A 16,249-nucleotide genomic window follows, 5' to 3' on the forward strand; every position below is an offset into this window, starting at 1 on the left:
ACCCCGCTTAGAAAAATTTTCTTCTAATTGAAAAATCTTATTTCTAAAATTTTGATGTTGCTTTGACCGGGAGTTGAACCCAGGGCATACGGCGTGATAGGCGGAGCACGCTACCATCACACCACGGTGACCGTTAAATAAATATATGTTATTTAAAAAATAAGTTTCTCCTAACAATTCCTTACAAATATGCACTGGATTCCCTACATTGCACAATAAACAGCTATGTATTTAAATTCCCTCTTCCCCTTAAATCGCTCAAGTATCATCTGCACTTTCTTGATTTCGGTTCCCTTCGTTAATAATTCCTTGATATTCGTTTGCTGATCACGTGCGATCCATCGTGACAGGCATGCAACAAAAACCAGTCAAAATATAAAGCAATCAGTCCTTAATTTATTAATTTTTTTTTTCGGGCATTAAGTTTAACATTTTTTGGGATAATATTGACAATTCACATTGCCTGACATTAAAATTCTGCATTGCCCCTTTTTGCAATAAAATTGGTGCCAGCTATACGTCACTTCAATTTGACATTTGTGATGCAACCGAAATTTTCATTTATAAGTAAAGTGTCAATTGTTTTTTTTTTTTTTTGTCTTGAACAGAAAAAATTTCGAGTTCATTGCCTTATCCACGAAATAAACAAAAAAAACGACAAACAATTATTAAGAGCTGTTGTCATTGATCAATTTTTAAATCAATTTCAGTTGATGGGAATTTAACTTCAAAACTGATTTAAAAAAGGAAATTTTACTCTAGTTTACAACACGCTGGTGGAGGGAATTTCAAATTATCAAAGTTTTCAAGCATAAACAAACACAATGTTGCCTGCGAAAAAGTTTAACAAGAAAAGTTGATCAACAACTTTGTTGCATGCAATCTTCGCACAAGTGAATTTTTCAGTCTTAATATGAGCTTGAGCCGCGGTGGTGTGGTGGTAGCGTGCTCCGCGTACAACACCGAAGATCCTCGGTTCACGCCGCGAGCGAAGCGACATAAAAAATTTTTGGAACCTTTTTTTTTCATTTAGAATAAAGTTTTTCTAAGCAGGGTCGCCCCTTTGCAGTGATTTGGAAAATTTTTTAAAACCTAGTTAAATTCTACATGATATAAAACAGAAGTGACTTGTGCATTTGCTAGGCGGCCAGAATCGTTTAAGTTGTGCGTAGTTTTAACTGATAAAAGAAGTAAAATGGATCTGTAATAAACTTCAATTACTTAGGAGCAAATGTCATCCCAAAAAGATAACGAAGGGTTAAAGGTAGAAATCCGGTGTTTGAACTAACTACTTTTCCATATAGTGCCGTAATAAACTGATTAACGCCCAGGGTTCGAATCGTAACATACGATCCTTAATCGAATGCCGTTTTTTAGAACACAATACCTCGGAAATGGTGTATCCGATTAATGAAATATGTGAACTATGGAGAACGCGTACTCACTAGATCTATAATATATTATTGTTTTTTTTTTTAAGTAGTTGAATAGCCTAATTTGTATCGCTTGAGTGAAAATAGTTTTCGATCCGTGAACGTATGTTACGATTCCATAGCAGTTTTATTTGATCACATACAAAAAAAAAAAAAAAAAAAAAGAAAAAACTTTGATCAACTAATCAATCGTAGGTACCCCAATACCTAACAATACTTATTTGTCCTTATGACACACATTTTGTGATTTTTTTAGTTTTCACGTTCGTGAATTCGAGACAAGATTGAATTCAGCCAGCCAGCCCTCAACACATCATATACCTAACACCTCAAGATAATATCCCTGCCATAAAAGTAAGAGTGTCAGGCTCAAAACAGCGGGAGCTCTGTAACTAATGTCATTCACAAGATAACCACTAAAAACAATTAAACTCAACATATGAATAGAATTTGTAAATGGCTGTAAGCAGACATACATATCGTTAGCTTAATGTGAAAATGTGCTAAGTCACTTTTTTTGAAAAATGGTATTTTAATGCAGTTTTAAAACTGAATTCAAAATACATCGATCACAAAAAAAAATATAAATTTTTTTAATTTTTACGTGCTGTGGGCAATGATGTGTAAATGTGATAAGTCATCAGCTGTTAAAAAAAAATGTGCTAAGTCAACCTGTCAATAATTCCAGTCTGAATTACTAGTAATTTCTTTGTGCGCGCATTTTATTTATTTATTTAATTCATTCAGTCTAAAAGTACATGCTTGGTTGTTGTTGTTATATTAACGAAAAAAACACTCCCCGAAGGCTTTGGGGAGTGTTATCGATGTTGATGGCCCTATGCCGGATATATATCCGGTACGTTCCGGTAACAAAGCACTATTAAGGTACTACTAGCTCGACCATCTCTGGAACGATTTATATGACCACATTAAACCTTCTAGACCATACCCCCCCTCCCCATCACCTATTTCCACGAGGAACTTGGGGTCGCCAGAGCCTCGGCTCTGAATAAAACAGGATTCGTCACGGTTAGGTGAGTTGACAATTGGGTTGGATAAGCTATATATTGTGCTGGCAAGCCCTTGAGAGTGTTGCGAACACAACCCCTTGAGATCGGATTTACCCAATTGAAATATGATAAATGCTTTGCGCTGACTATAATCTACTCAAATTCTTACATGTCGATAACTACATGCTTTCTTACAGACTAGTTAAAAATAGAAAACAATTCAAGCTTAAACTTACATAAGCTGTTATTAAAATTAATAACACTACTGAATCGATTTGCTAGATGTATAGTCTTAGTTATAGGTTCATTCATAGCATAATTCGTTTTATGAGTTATTTCGATAATAATATATTATGCCGAAGATCACGCAATGGAATATATGCAATGAATAAAGTAGATAAATCAGAGCAATTCGTGCTAAAGTTTATTACATTATAGGCAAGCATGAGTGAGATAGAAGTTCTTCTGTCATGCAAAGCCTGAAGACCAAGCAATTTGTGACTGCTGGTATATGATGGGACGCCGTCTGGCCAGGAAGCATACGTAAAGCGATTTTGTAAACATTTTTGGAACTATCTCAATTTTATAGGAGTTAGATTTATAGAAAGGATTCCATATTATAGAGCAATATTCAATAACACTTCTGACCAGGGATATATAAAGTGCATTCAACGTTATAGGGTCCTTACAGTCACTGGTATTTCGTCTACTGAACCCAACCATTGCAATAAATTTTGAAACAACGAAATCAATGTGACTAGAAAAAGAGAGTTTGGCGTCAAAAATTACACCCAAGTCTTTACTCTCTTGACAACGATTAAGAGATTTAGTATTTAGTTTGTAGATAAAGTATGTGGCAGTTGTCGTTATGGAATAAGATATAAAACAGCATTTGTTTGAATTTAAAAATAAGTTATTGTCTGCGCACCATCCGGCAAAAGAGTCCAGATCAGAACCGTTAGAAATAAAATAAATAAATAAATAAATGTAAGGAGCGATAACCTCCGAAGAAATGTTAGGCCGAGCTTCTCTTCCAATTTACGTTGTGCTCTTTTTTTTAATTTTTCCTACAAGTTGGCGGAACGGGACCTACTTGTTTTATGCCGACTCCGAACGGCACTGAGAGCTTTTCATGGCAGAAATACAATCGGGGTGCTTGCCAAACACTGCCGAGGGGCGACCCCGCTTAGAAAAACATTCTTCTAATTGAAAACCCTTATTTCTAAAATTTTGATGTTGCTTTGTCCGGGGTGTGAACCCAGGGCATTCGGTGTGGTAGGCGGAGCACGCTACCATCACACCACGGTGGCTGCCAATAGTTAGAAATAGTTTGACAAATAAATAAATAGTATTTTTTGTGAAATATATAGTTTTAGTGTTATATTTCAATCATTAAAGGGGAGGAGTGATGGGGAAACATATTGAGTAAAAAGTGCTGTCATGAGAAAAATTTTGTTTTGAGTGAGGAAATTGTGCTAAGTCATAAAATAGCTGTTGGGTTAGCATACATGATTTTTATTTATCTTTTTCAAAGCTTCTACACTCAAAATTATTGCAACTAAGGTATCCTCATTCACAGTTTTGAAAAAAAGGTTATTTCAAAAATTATTCAGTTTTTTTCGTCTCCTGTAAAATTCGTAAAAAGTGACTTAGCACATTTTCACATTAAGCTAACGTATAGCATAGGTATGTATGTACATTAGACTACCTCACCGAAAAATGTTTCACTTTTGAGATCGAAATTATAAAATATATTATCTTCGTCATAAAATTACTAATTTCGTGAGATGAAAAAAAATCTGTAGCTTACGCTTAATAATGGTAGAAAAAACACTCGAGGTTTATTTTATTTATACTTAACTTGGGCCACCATAGCATGGTGAAGTAGTCACAATACAAAATTCACCTAAAATAAGGAAAATATTTCCAAAAAATTTTTCTTTAATTAAGGAAGGTTTCAAGATAATGAGAAAGATTTCTTAATTTTTGTATACAACTTTTCATTAATTTGAGGGAAAATTGTTCTTAGTTTTTTTCAATCAATATACTTCATTGAAAATTTTCCGATATGTGCTTTTTTTTACATGTATATACATACATAGGTAAGTGCATTACTTTATCTACACTTATGAAGTTGTTTCGCAGAAAATTTGTAGTACTGGGTCCACTATTTATCGGGTTCAGGTATAGGTTATACAATATGACCAGCAGAGGTGCGTGTCTCTGCTATTGAGCATAACCCATTTTGTAGCGAGTTATTTAACCACTGCCGCGAGTCTTAATTAACTGCCGTTAGATGTGTCTCCTAAACATTTTCTAAGTGATGATAAGCGTTTTCTTTACCCGCAAATGTTATATACACATGTAACAAAACACGGCAAATATTTACATGTACGCGTTAGTTCAGTGAATAAGAGCCCGCGACTGTACAGTTGAGCACCTCGACTAGAAATCCACAGCCCTTACATTTACACATTTAATTTTTTTCATTTTTTAAAACTACAAATTTAGCTATTCTTAAAAAAAATTATTATTATAACCAAAGAAAAAATAGGAATAGGGAAGTACTTATATGGCGCAAAATCCATCCAATTTTTTCTCATTTTTAGGAAAGTATTTTTTTTTTTGAGTGTAAATAAAAGAAGTTTTTGGATGTTAAGTATAAAAAGTAAAATCAGAGAAAATTAAATTAAATGGAGGACTCTGCCATTTCACCCGTATGAAGTATGAATATTGGAGATTTCGAGTTAAAAACTCAGCTCCCAAAAAGCCAGCTGATGAAGAAACATGTCCTAGCAACCGTTGCCGTGTGCAAATTTTGTAATTTTTTTCTAATATCAATAAAAAAAAAATTATATGTAAATTATAATCACAGAAATTCATTGGCTTCATAACTCCTATAAGGAAGTAAGTAGAGCTAACGATTTCTTATCGAACACAAGCGAGATTTTCGAGACCCAAGAAATCGAGAACTCGACTTCTCGCGAGATTCTCGATATTTATTATACATATAATTTTGTTCGCAATATTTTATTTTTCAACGAGACATCAAGAACACGGCTTCTCGCGAGATTTTCGAATCTCGAATTTCTTGTCAGGCTCGCGAGATACTCGAATATCGAATTACTCGTAAGGCTCGCGAGATTCTCGAATCTCGAATTACTCCTAATACTCGCGATGTTCTCGACTTTCAATTCAGTCGCTGCATTGGCAATATTCTATACATTTCGGGGTTTTTTACTTGTTGTTTTGCGGACATTTTGGCTTGTGCTCCAGAAGAAATCGTAAGCTTTATATAAAACAGCCAATGAATCCATTAAGTTGAATGTCGAGAAGCTCGCGAGCCTTACGAGCAATTCGAGATTCGAGAATCTCACGAGCTTTACGAGTAATTCGAGATTCGAGTATCTCGTGAGCCGTACGAGTAATTTGAGATTCGAAAATCTCGCGAGAAGCCGTGTTCTTGATGTCTCGTTGAAAAATAAAATATTGCGAACAAAGAAAATCGATTTTTTTCGAGTTAGGGGTCTTTTTTTGCGGGTCGTCAAATATATATGTAGATTAAAAACGTGCGCAAATTATAAAAAAAAAATTAAAAATAATGATTGTACATATTACAGCATTTTCAGCAACAATTGTCTTTCCCAAATTATTAAATTTAAAAAAGTTGCTTCAAACAAATGTTTTCATACATTTAAAAGCAATTAAGGCAATCCCCACTTAATTCATACACATTTTTCCAATTATGTACAATAATTTTTCTATGAAGACTGAGTCATCCTAATGTGCATAAGATATGTATAGATATATATAAAAAGATTAGTTTTGAGTGTCTGAACTCTAATACATGCTTTACACTTAGTCGCCCATAATAGATACATATATGTACAAAAATAAATTTTACCATATGAACTTGGAACAATAGATTTCTCCTTGGTTAAACCAAAGAAAGAACGAAGAATGCAGCACTTGAAGTGTTTCTCATTGTCGAATTCAAGTGGCGTTTAAATTACATTTTCGAATAGCTGAGAGCTCATAATCGTGTACAAGAACAAAAAATGCAAATTTGGGTAGAATTAACGAACTAACATATCCTATTAGATGAAATGAGTACCTCAGACCGGGTTGGCCGAAATAAAAAAAGTTTCAAAAGCTCGTCCCCAAGTGTGAAGTTTATGTTGAGAGAATCTCGGAAGAATCAGTAGAAAGCTCCGCGTCAAACAGAACGGGCGTGTAAAACAAAATTTCCCTTGATGATGATTACCGAAGTTTGTAAATATATCGGAACACAGAATTAAAAACGTTGTTGTTTTTATTATAAAATAAATATTTGACCTCGAGCCGGCAAAACCATCACTGAGTGGGGAAGAATATATATTTTTTTCTCTCTGCAAATATGACCAAAGTTTGCTAAATTTAAGAATTTTGAAGAAATTTAGAAAATTAGCAATTGTTGTCCGATTTGGCTGAAGTTTGTTTCATATCACGGTATACCTTAGCAAGCTTTTAACGAACTTTTCCCTACGGCATATTTACTGGCATATCATGAATTTATTGAATAATAGTTATTTTAGATTTAGAACCAAAAAGTTTATGCTTGGGTCAAGACGAATCTATAAAAGGCATGTCAAGTCAAAAGAAAATTAGCCTTGATTTCGATTAACTGATATATTATTGTACCAAAGCTGATGGGATAACAACACTTGGTATTGAATTCGCCTTGGGCTGGGTGTATCCACGATAACATTATTTTCGATAGTTTAAGAAAAAACTTCTATCACGTTTGCAACTCAAACTATGCAAACGAAAATTTCGAACTGTTTATTTATATACAGTTTTATTAATTTTTTTGAGTACGCAGTTTTGTATTCCAATAAATTTTAGTTCAACAAAGTACAAGTTAGACATGTGTCTTTCAAAATCAAAGGGCGCAATTTTCAATGGAAGAAAATCTGAAAAATTGCCAAAAATTAATGCGTGTTTTGAAAGACCAACCATGTTACCCTAAAACTTATTGGGATGCAAAACTACGTGCTCAACAAAATTCAGAAAAATTTAAATAAAAAGTTAGATATTTTTGTAAAAGTATAGAGATTGGTTTGCATATTTTCAGTTACAAAATTCATTTTAGTTTATTCTTAAATTATCGAAAAAAAAAATTAAAATTAATTGACAACATTTGATGAAATTTTTTCGCTAAACACCACTGCTTAACCAAAAACTATGCTTTAAAACCTGTGCACAAAAAGAATATATTTTAGTGCTTACCCGGCAATAGCATATGCCGCGGCTGGAAATTCGTTGGGACTCCCAGTGCATCCGCATTGCCAATAAAGAATGTTCCACCGTCCATACTCTGAACTTCCGCCAATTTTGCCATAAGCTTTGTAGACAGTTCTTCGACATCTAAAATAATAAGGAAAAAAATGGATTATGAATTTGAAAACGAAAGAAATATGATAATAAGTAAATGGTATTATTATAAAAATTAAATACTTGACGCGATTTACTTCCGAGGGGATCTTGGCAGAGCCTCTCTTCTAAACTGCTTCGTGCACCTTTTAACTTTCCCTACAAATTGGCGGGACAGGACCTACATATTGTATGCAGACTCCGAACGGCATCTGCAAGGCAGATGAATTTTTACTGAAAAGTTTTCATTGCAGAAATACACTCGGAATGTTTGCCAAATCAGTTCCGAGAGGACACTGCATTTAGAAAAACTTTTTTCTAAATTTTTGATGTGACTTTGCCCGGGATTCGAAACCAGGACCCTCGGCAGCCGATAAATGTTATGATATATGGAATTTTTATAATATTGGGAAAACATCTACAGCTTTTCGGCACAAAACGATTTCACTCCTCGAAAGACTTGAAAAAGGTTCCGACATAAACTCACTTTTCGATAGCTGATTTTGACAAAGCAAACAAAAACGGAAGAAATGCTTTAACTAATAAGACAATATATCTTCCAACTCGATTGCAGTCCAAAAAAATCCTATCACTAAATTTTTTTTTTCCAAAACCACCTATCTCAGAATTTGGTTGAAAACCAGCCTATCTTAGAACTTTTTCATAAGCGCCGCCTTATCTCAGCTCAAAATATTTTGCGTCTACGCTGAGATAGGGCGTTTATGATAAAAATTCTAAAATAAAGCGGTTTTGAGAAAAATTTTGAAGTAGGACTTCTTTCTTTCAAGTTTGCTGGGATAGGTAATGCATTTCTGAAACAATATTCGAGTTTGAATGAAATTTCACCAAACATTCGGTTAAAGTTTTACCACATTTTTGCCTTTTCCAAGAGGGGTTCAATATATCTGATACGAATCGAACACTAATGTTGAAATGACTCCATAAAGGGTTTAACAATTAACACATGTGTTAGCTATTTTAAGTGTACCCACACATGTTTACATACGAGCACTTCCAAAAATGAAAACAAATTTTTGGCATTGTGCTGAACATCATATTTGCCTTTTGCATACTTAATTTGCAACATATGGTTGGGTAAAAAAAAAAAATAATAATATAAAAGCAAGAAAATATATAAGAAACAAATAAGGATATGCCTGAATTTAGCTGTGTGGATGGTCTTATATTTGTCATGAGTGCCAAATCCTTGAGTATCACTAGTGCACTTTAATATAATACTAACAGATCCGTCAGACGCTTTCTTGCTTGTTTAGTTTACGTGAATAGTTTTCAGAAATTCAAGAAGATTGTAACTCTCTGGGAATGAGCTATCTACCTATCAATTTTCAAGTCCAATCACCTTCTTGAAAAAGAAGTATTATCTATGTTAAGCTAGACAGATGGCTATCTACGTACCAAATTTCAAAGGAAACGCACCATTAATAGGATAGATAAATAAATCTGCCCGCCCCTGTTTTAGTTCTCGAAAAAACTGTCCGGGGCTTTACTATACTAATTTCCTATATTCTATAAGATGCATAAATAAGTACATACAACAGCGAACTGAAAAACAATAGTCGACATTTTTTTCAAATTTTGTCAGTTTAGTTCTTCTTTTTTTAGTTTTGGTATTTAAAGAAATCACTTTATGAATTTTGTAATTGAAACTACCCAATCCAATATTAAAATTTTACGAAAACTTCGTCCTCTTAACTTATACCTTTCTCAGTTTTAGTTCAGAAAGTTTCTATTGAAGTTCAGAAAGTTATAATTGAAATTCAGAATTTTCAATTTAAGTTCAGAAAACTACTATTGAAGTTCATAAAATTACAAATTAGGTTAGGTTAGGTTGAACTGGCCGATCCATGGGGACCTCACATAGACTGATTGAGTCCGTAGTGTTACCAGAAGTTTGTTTTAACGACCAATCAAAAACCAGGACCTATGTTATAAAATAACTCCGTCCTCTTGGCAAATACTAGAACCTTCCTAGGACTTACTCCACTTGCTGCTTCTTACAATTTAAGTTGAATAAAAAATTCTGAGCTTCAATTGTAGTTTTCTGAAATTCAATTGTAATTTTGTGAACTTCAATTGTAATTTTTTGTACTTCAATTGTAATTTTCTGACCTTCAATTGTAATTTTCTGAACTTAAATTGAAAATTTCTGAGGTTCAATTGTAACTTTCTGAGCTTCAATTGCAACTTTCTCAACTAAAGCTGAAGAAGGTGTAGTTTTTTTTCGGTTTTGAAGCTCAATATATTTGAGTATAAAAAAGTACAAGTGATCGGTCTCTCAAAATTCTCATTGATATTTGAAAGCTTTTTTCCCAAGAGTGTTTTATATTTTCCACCATACGAAAGGCATAGCTTTATTTTTTATATGGAAGAAAATCTGAAACACCCTTGGGGAATAAAATTAAAAAATCAACGAGAGTTTTGCGGGAACTATAACTTGCACTGTTTGCGGGGGGAATCTGGCACCCGGGTCGTGGGGCGCGATCGCACGCAATTAAAAAGAAATAGAAAAAAACGAATTAGAGACTAGTTACAATGTTTATTTATAATTTTAAACACTAACAAATTTCCTGTATACCGAATTGATCAGGGCGACGAATTGAGTTGATATAGCCATGTCCGTCTGTCCGTCCGTCTGTCTGTTTGAACGAAAACTAGTCCCTCAAATTTTGAGATATCTCAATGAAATTTGGCACAAGGATGTATTTTTGTATTATATTAGACATTTGTCGGATCCGGTAGGATCGGACCACTATAACATATATCTCCCATACAACCGATCATTCAGATAAGACAATTTTGGTCATTCCTGCCGCAATTTAGAAAGTATAAACGTGAAACTCGGTGATATTAATTCTAATATATCACAAAAGATATCCTGAAAAAATCACCTTGATCGGTGTTTAAGCTTTAAATCAATCACGTTATAATTTCTCATATTGCCTTTATTTTGTATAAGTAATATGTCTTTGAACTTAAGCGTGTATATTATATATCGATAAGTTGCGATAACAAATTTATAGCAATGTCGTTATATCGAATGTATTCACATCTTTGATATATAATAATAAAAACAAAATGTCTTTTCTAATTCTTCACGAAACTTCCGATCGTTCGCATGTTTGCCTTTTTTAATCGTAAAATATTATATTGAGCGCCAACCATCTTGTGAACTAAAAACGCTTAGTTTGCCTAAAAACATTTGGAGGCCCCGGCGAGATAATTATATTTAACAAATATTTGTGCAAACATGTCTGACAATGAGCAGAGCCACGCGGCTAAAAAGGGCGAAGGCGCAGGAAGTACAAACTCCACTGCTTCTGCAAAGGGACAAAAGGCTGCTACCATCCTGAATACCCGTCGCACCGTGTGCGAGCAACAAATGGAGCGCACCCGTGAATACATTGAACGTATGAAGCAAGATCCTACCTTGATTTCATCATCGGAGCTAACCATTCGCCTTGAAGCACTGGAAAATGCATTCAGCACATTTCTCAGCGTCCAGTCAAAAATTGAGGAAAGAGATCCTGAAGAAACTGCACAGCATCATCGATCCACGTACGAGGAGCTATATTACCTAACTGCATCCACCATAAAGGTTATGCTCGGTAAATTGGACAATGGAGCCAACACAACAATTGTGGATAGTTTAACGCCAGAAAGGTATGACACCATTAGATTACCTAAGATAGAACTGCACTCATTTTCAGGTGAGGTTACTGCTTGGATGAGTTGGTACGATGAGTTCATTTCACTGGTACACAATAACCAGCACATCACAACTCTCGCGAAATTTCATCATTTGATAGCAAAGTTACAAGGTACTGCTAAGGCAACTATCGAAGGGTTGAAGATAGTATCTGAAAATTATGAGGTTGCATTACAGCGTCTCCGAGAGCGATTTGAAAATAAAAGAGTGATCGGCAAAGGGCACATCGAACTTATGTTCCATCATCCTAAAATTACTAATGCAAACTCTGCCGATCTGCGAAATCTAATCGACAAGATGAACAATCACATGGTTGGATTGCGTAACCTAAATCGTCCAGTTGATCAGTGGGTGACCTAGTTGTTCACTTAATAACGTCAAAATTGGATGCCCAAACCACTTTAAAATGGAATGAGGAATCTGCTACAGATCGTATGTCAACGCTTACTGAACTAATGACATTTTTGAAGAAAAGATGCCAAATATTAGAAGGTAATGTACAAACAAACTCTCTGAGCAATCCCAATTCCACTAACACAAGCCCATCTAAAAATCAAAAGCAACATAAAACATTCACGGCCACAAAAATTATATGCAACTTTTGCCATAAATCAGGTCACTTAGTTTATCGATGCATATCATTCATAAACTTACCCGTAAAGGAACGATTACAAAAAATTCGAGAGCTAAAGTTATGTGAAAACTGTTTAAAAACAAATAATCATACTGCATTAAATTGCCCGTCTAATTTTAAATGCCACTCCTGTGGTCATAAGCACCATTCACTACTGCACCAAATGAATACTTCTGTCTCGCAAGCGAACAGCAACAACAACCATCAAACAGGTTTTTCTACTAATTTGCAATCTCCAAGTCTCAATTTTACAGCTAATCCTCAAGTCACCTTGCATAGCAAATCGAGCGATAACAATATTCTGGGAACTGTTATCCTACACTTGGTTAACAATTTCAATCAAAATATTACGTGCCGCGCACTTTTGGACTCCGGTTCTCAGTTAAACATGATTTCCGAGCGCATCGTTAAAATCGCTGGAATCAAACGTCAATATTCTCCTACATCTTTCACGTCTGCAAACAACATGCAAACGTCAACGAAGTTTAAAGCTACCTTAACAATAAAATCGCGCTTCAATGAATTTTCTTCCACCTTGGAGGCCTTAATTCTCCCTAATATAACTGGGCAGATGCCTGATCGCAAAATTTGTATTGATGAGTGGAACATTCCAAAAAATATTCCCTTAGCCGACCCGTTTTTCAACGCTCCGCGACGTGTTGATCTTCTTATTGGTGTAGATTTATTTTATGATATACTCTCAGTCGGTCAAATTAAGCTTGGGCCTAACTTGCCGATAGCACAGAATACGTTGCTAGGCTGGGTAGTGGCGGGAAAACTTTCCGCTCTAAAATCTGAAAATACAAGTAGCTATTTTACAACGCTTACCGACGTAAGCAAAGATTCAATGCTCAATAACTCGATTAAAGCTTTTTGGAAAATTGAGGAATTCAGCTGTCCATCTCACAATACAACAACAAAAGAAGAAAGAGAATGCGAAGCGCACTTCCAAAAAAATATTGCTCGCATGCAATGCGGTCGATACCAAGTAAGATTGCCATTCAAACAGAATGTCAACATGTTAGGAGAATCTTACAATATTGCGTTAAAAAGATTTTATTTGCTAGAGGCAAAATTTCGCAGAAATGAGCAACTGAGGGTACAATACGTAGAATTTATGGAAGAGTTTATTAATTTATCTCACATGGAAAGGGTTGCACCTTCGGATATTAAAACTACACACTACGTAATTCCTCATCACTGTGTATTTAAGCCTTCTAGCTCCACAACAAAAATTAGGGTTGTTTTTGATGCCTCATCCAAAACAAGCACTGGTGTCTCTTTAAACGAATTGCTTATGATTGGACCCGTGATTCAGTCTGACTTGTTTACAACAATGCTTCGTTTTCGATATTTTACATACGTTTTTACAGCGGACATCACAAAAATGTACCGCCAGATATCACTTCATCCTGATGATCGACGTTTTCATTACATTTTATGGCGTTCATGTGAAGGTGATCCCATTGAGATATTTCAATTATGTACGGTAACGTACGGAACAGCATCTGCTTCGTTTTTGGCAACACGCGCTTTACAACAGCTTTGTACGGATGAAGGCCAACATTTTCCTTACGCCGCACAAGCGGCTCTAAATGGATTCTACGTCGATGACTTATTAACAGGTGCTAATACTGTTCAAGATGCAAAGATCTTGCAGAGACAATTAGAGTCAATGCTGTTGAGAGGGAAATTCGAGTTAAAGAAATGGTGCGCCAATCATAATGACATTTTGTCGGCTGTGCCCGAAGAAGATAAGGAGAAGTTTTTTCAAATTAAGGGGAAAAATGCTGTCAAGACATTAGGTCATATTTGGAACCCTTCTACAGATAAGTTTCTTTATCAAAAACCGCCTGCACAGAGCCCAAAAACATTTACAAAACGCAGCATTCTCTCTGAAATTGCAAAATTTTTTGACCCACTTGGTCTAATTAGCCCGGTTGTAGTACTTGCCAAGATATTCATGCAGCAATTATGGCGTTTAAAGCTGAGCTGGGACGAGGCACTGCCGCAAGAGTACCATAGTAGATGGGAAAACTTTCAAGAGCAGCTACATTGCCTAAATGACTTTGAGATCGATCGCCAAGCGTTTGCACCGTGTGCAAAATATGAGCTTCATGCGTTTTCAGACAGTTCTGAAGATGCGTATGGAGCATGCCTATATGTGAAAAGTATCTCTGAAGACGGGGACGCTGTCACCATTAAATTATTATGCGCTAAAACAAGAGTAACGCCGCTTAAAAAATGTTGTCTGCCAAGGCTAGAATTGTGTGCTGCAGTCATAATGGCCGAGCTGGTAAAACGCATAAAAACAATTTTTAATTACCTAGAATTTCAGAGCATCAACTATTGGACCGACTCCACTATAGTTTTAAATTGGCTCCAACAAGATTCGTGCTGCTGGCAAACATTTGTCGCTAACCGGGTTGCGTTAATTCAGGAAAGCAGTCAATTTTCTCAATGGCGCTACATACCAACCGATCTCAATCCAGCTGATTTACTGTCACGTGGGGTACTACCTAAGGCATTAATTCATTCCAGCCTGTGGTATAACGGCCCTTGTTTTTTAAAACAATCTGAAGATTTTTGGCCTGCCCCGCCTGTGGGAATTCATCACAATGACGATATTCTACAAAGAAAAAAAATAAAACTTGTTCTAGCAGCCACGCACGAAATAAGCTTCATAGAAAATGTCAAATATCACAACAACTATCAAAGTCTACTCAATGTAGTCGCATACATATTACGTTTTAAGAATAACTGCACAACCACTAAATCAAATCGTCGCTCAGGTGTACTCTCTCCAGAAGAACTTCGACTCGCATTGATTGCTATTGTAAAATCAATTCAGCAAGAGGAATTCACTTCAGAGTTTCTCTCATTGAGATGCAATAATACTGTGCTAAAGCAAAGTAAACTTAAGGCTCTCATGCCGTTTATTGATGATGAGGGAATTCTTAGGGTAGGTGGACGTTTACGGAATTCAGCTTTAGATTTCAACAGCAAGCATCCAATAATACTTCCCAAGTGCCATGTCTTTACACAAACACTATTGACTCATTTACACATTATCAATCATCATGTTGGGCCGCAAGCACTCCTTAGCATAACGAGACAAACGTTTTGGCCTATTCACGGGAAAGTTGCTGTCCGCTCCATCGTTCATCATTGTGTTCGTTGCTCCAGAGCACGTCCACTAAGGCACGATCAACTCATGGCAGATATGCCTGAATTGCGAGTACAACAATCAAGGCAGTTTAATGTTGTTGGAATTGACTACTGTGGACCTTTTTTTATTCATTTTCGCCGCCGCGGTACGGCACCAACAAAGGCATATGTAGCCATATTCGTATGCTTCGTCACTAAGGCCACGCATCTGGAGCTCGTTGACGACCTCAGTACCAAGGGATTTCTTATGGCTTTGAAACGCTTTATAGCTCGTCGTGGACGTTGCGCGGTTTTGTATAGCGATAACGCTACCAATTTTGTGGGCGCTCGAAAAGAGCTAGAAGAGCTGTTCAGTATGTTCCAGCAGAAACAATCTCAAGACGAAATCGCAAGGGATTGTGCTATTAACGGAATTCTGTGGAAGCATATACCTCCCCGTTCACCACACTTTGGCGGGCTATGGGAGGCTGCCGTTAAATCTTTTAAGTACCACCTCAAACGAATAATGAATAACTCTGCACTAATCTTTTCAGAATTTAATACTCTTATCATCCAAATCGAGTCAATACTCAACTCTAGACCGATCACGGCAGTGCCTGAAAACGCTTGCGATGTACCTGCCCTTACTCCTGGCCATTTCATTATTGGCACTGCGTTAAATGCGATTCCTGAACCAGATGTAAAAGGCGTCGAAAACTTCAATCGCTTGCAGAGGTACCAGCAATTACAATGGTACTTTCAACAGTTCTGGGACAAATGGCATAAAGATTACTTGCAAAGCTTGCAATGTCGCAATAAATGGGTTAAGTCAGGTCCGCCATTAAATATTGGTGATGTAGTCATTTTGGAGGAAGAAAACATTCCA

At 35.9% G+C, this 16,249-nt stretch overlaps 1 protein-coding gene across 1 annotated transcript in view; it reads right to left on the bottom strand.

Moving 5' to 3' along the window:
* The window catches only part of wgn (wengen), a 149,305-nt gene that overhangs the window by 10,595 nt on the left and 122,461 nt on the right, over positions 1 to 16,249 (bottom strand). The window contains exon 5 of the mRNA XM_067784143.1: positions 7,712 to 7,849. Coding sequence (XP_067640244.1) covers positions 7,712 to 7,849 — 138 coding nt within the window. The remainder of the gene's footprint in view (positions 1 to 7,711; positions 7,850 to 16,249) is intronic.

This window comes from Eurosta solidaginis, chromosome 4 (genome assembly GCF_040869045.1).
Source record: "Eurosta solidaginis isolate ZX-2024a chromosome 4, ASM4086904v1, whole genome shotgun sequence".
Taxonomy (NCBI): Eukaryota; Metazoa; Arthropoda; class Insecta; order Diptera; family Tephritidae; genus Eurosta; species Eurosta solidaginis.